At 59.5% G+C, this 1,937-nt stretch overlaps 1 protein-coding gene across 1 annotated transcript; it reads right to left on the reverse strand.

Annotated features, from left to right (window-relative positions):
- Nucleotides 1-226: 226 nt before the first annotated feature.
- LOC124687542 (transcription factor MYB17-like) lies at nt 227-1,658 on the reverse strand. Its single transcript, XM_047221316.1, has 3 exons — nt 1,526-1,658; nt 1,132-1,261; nt 227-818 (listed from the first exon to the last, which is right to left on the reverse strand). Exons 1-3 carry the CDS (start codon nt 1,656-1,658, stop codon nt 227-229), a joined length of 855 nt encoding a protein of 284 aa, XP_047077272.1.
- Between the last annotated feature and the right edge of the window lie 279 nt (nt 1,659-1,937).

The raw sequence follows: 1,937 nt of genomic DNA on the forward strand, positions 1-1,937 counted from the left end.
CAGCCTTATCCCCGGGCGATCGATACCAAGCCCTAGCTAACTATAACTAATCCAAAATAATGTCCACCACTTCTGCACACGTGCTACCTTCGCCCGCGCGCGCCATACATACGCCCTCCGGACGACACAAAAGACAAAGCATATACATTATACATACCCACAGCACAAGCGTATGTATAGGTACTTCGTATGTAACGTACGTGGCGCGCGACGTGCGTTGTGCTGCCTAGAACGCCGTATCCAGGGACGCCTCCGTGAGCACGTCGAGCGGCGGGAAGAGCGAGAAGCCGCCGTACCGGCCGTGGAACAGCCCGAGCTCGTCGCCGGCGAACTCCTCGCAGGCCAAGTCTAGGAACATCTGGCACTCGGCCGCCGCGTCCATCTCGTTCTCGTCGGACGCCGCGGACGAGTCGTACTCCCCCGGCAGCACCGCCTCCTCCTCCTTCACGGACACCGGCGGCGCCACCTTGCGGAAGGAGCTCCCGATGTCGGAGTTCCAGAGGCGCAAGAAGACGTCCGAGGGCTTCGCCGCGGCCATGGTGTCGGCCTCCGTCGAGGAAGAGGAGCCGGAGGTGGTGGTGGCGGTCGCGGCGGCGGTGGCCGAGGATGAGGAGGAGCGGAGCGAGAGGCGCGCCTCGGCCTCAAGGCGCGCGGTCTCCCACTGCGCCATGTGGCGCGCGGCGGGGCAGCCGGCGGTCGGGCCGGGCGGCGGCTCATCGAGGCCCATGAGGCGGAGCTGCTTCTTCAGGTGCGTGTTCCAGTAGTTCTTGATCTCGTTGTCCGTCCGGCCGGGGAGCTGCGCCGCGATCATGGACCACCTGCAATGCATGCCGTCACTTGCAATCAATATAACTCCGCCATTACTCACACACAAGTATCACCCTGAAACTAGTCAGTAAACGCTAAGTGTAGGATTTCTGGAGTACGTGAAAATAGCTCAGGCTCCATCATTGAGCGCGCGTACGGGGCCATGCTCGCACAGTGTGGGCATCCGACACAGTGGCACGCTGCGACGAGCTCATGGCTATAGTGCAGGAGCTACAGTTTCTAGTGTCTACTAGTACTAGCAGTGGGGAAATGTGCTTGTCCCAAGAGGGAAACTGAGGCCGGCCGGCCGGGGCGCGCGCTTACTTGTTGCCGACGATGCCGTGGAGCTGGACGATGGACTTCTGCTCCTCGGCGGTGAAGGGACCGCGCCTGATGTCCGGACGCAGGTAGTTCGTCCACCGCAGCCGGCAGCTCTTGCCGCACCGGTTCAGCCCTGCATGCAGCGCGACACAAGCCCAATGCGGTTTAAACAGCAAAATCTATGTACCATGGAAATGAGAGACAATGGGAACTTTCGTGTTCCGAAGAAAGCTTTGCTTAATGAAATCCTGTAAGGCTGCAATCCAAAATCAAGATACACCATTCCAGATCGAATATGCATCATCTTTGGGTACAGAACTTGGAAGAGGCACCAGTATAACCAGTCAATTTCATACACTAGCTGGGTTGATGGATCTGAGAGAGAAAGACGGCAGACCTGCGAGCTTGGGGAAAAGGCGCCAGCTGCCATGGCCGTTGGCCTGGATGAAGTCGACGAGTAGCTTGTCCTCCTCCGGCGTCCACGGCCCCTTCTTGAGCCCCTTCTTGTCGCAGCACGGCGCCCTCCCCATGGGTAATGGTCGATTGTATAACCCAAGCAGCACAAGAGCTAGAGAGAAGAGAACACTCAAGTAGCAGGAGGATCGAGCAGGCGCCAGCTCGCGCACGAGGAGGCTACGTATGGAGGCCTGGCCTGGGAGGATAGAGAGGACGGGGCGATGAATGCGATGTGAAACGAGAGGGGGTGTCCCGGAGTGGAAGGGAAAGATTTGGGCAGGCGCGGAGGACGAGGAGGCTTTTGTTTGTGGCCGAGGAGGATCCCCCGGGGGCGCACTTTAATGTCGGAGATT

This window comes from Lolium rigidum, chromosome 2 (assembly GCF_022539505.1).
Source record: "Lolium rigidum isolate FL_2022 chromosome 2, APGP_CSIRO_Lrig_0.1, whole genome shotgun sequence".
NCBI classification, from domain to species: Eukaryota; Viridiplantae; Streptophyta; class Magnoliopsida; order Poales; family Poaceae; genus Lolium; species Lolium rigidum.

Excerpts from the sequence above, each read along its gene's own strand:
- LOC124687542 (XM_047221316.1), bottom strand. The coding sequence starts at position 1,658 with ATGGGGAGGGCGCCGTGCTGCGACAAGAAGGGGCTCAAGAAGGGGCCG. Across the intron at positions 1,262-1,525 it reads CCTTTTCCCCAAGCTCGCAG|GGCTGAACCGGTGCGGCAAG; the intron begins GTCTGCCGTCTT and ends CGCTGCATGCAG. Across the intron at positions 819-1,131 it reads CACGGCATCGTCGGCAACAA|GTGGTCCATGATCGCGGCGC; the intron begins GTAAGCGCGCGC and ends CATGCATTGCAG.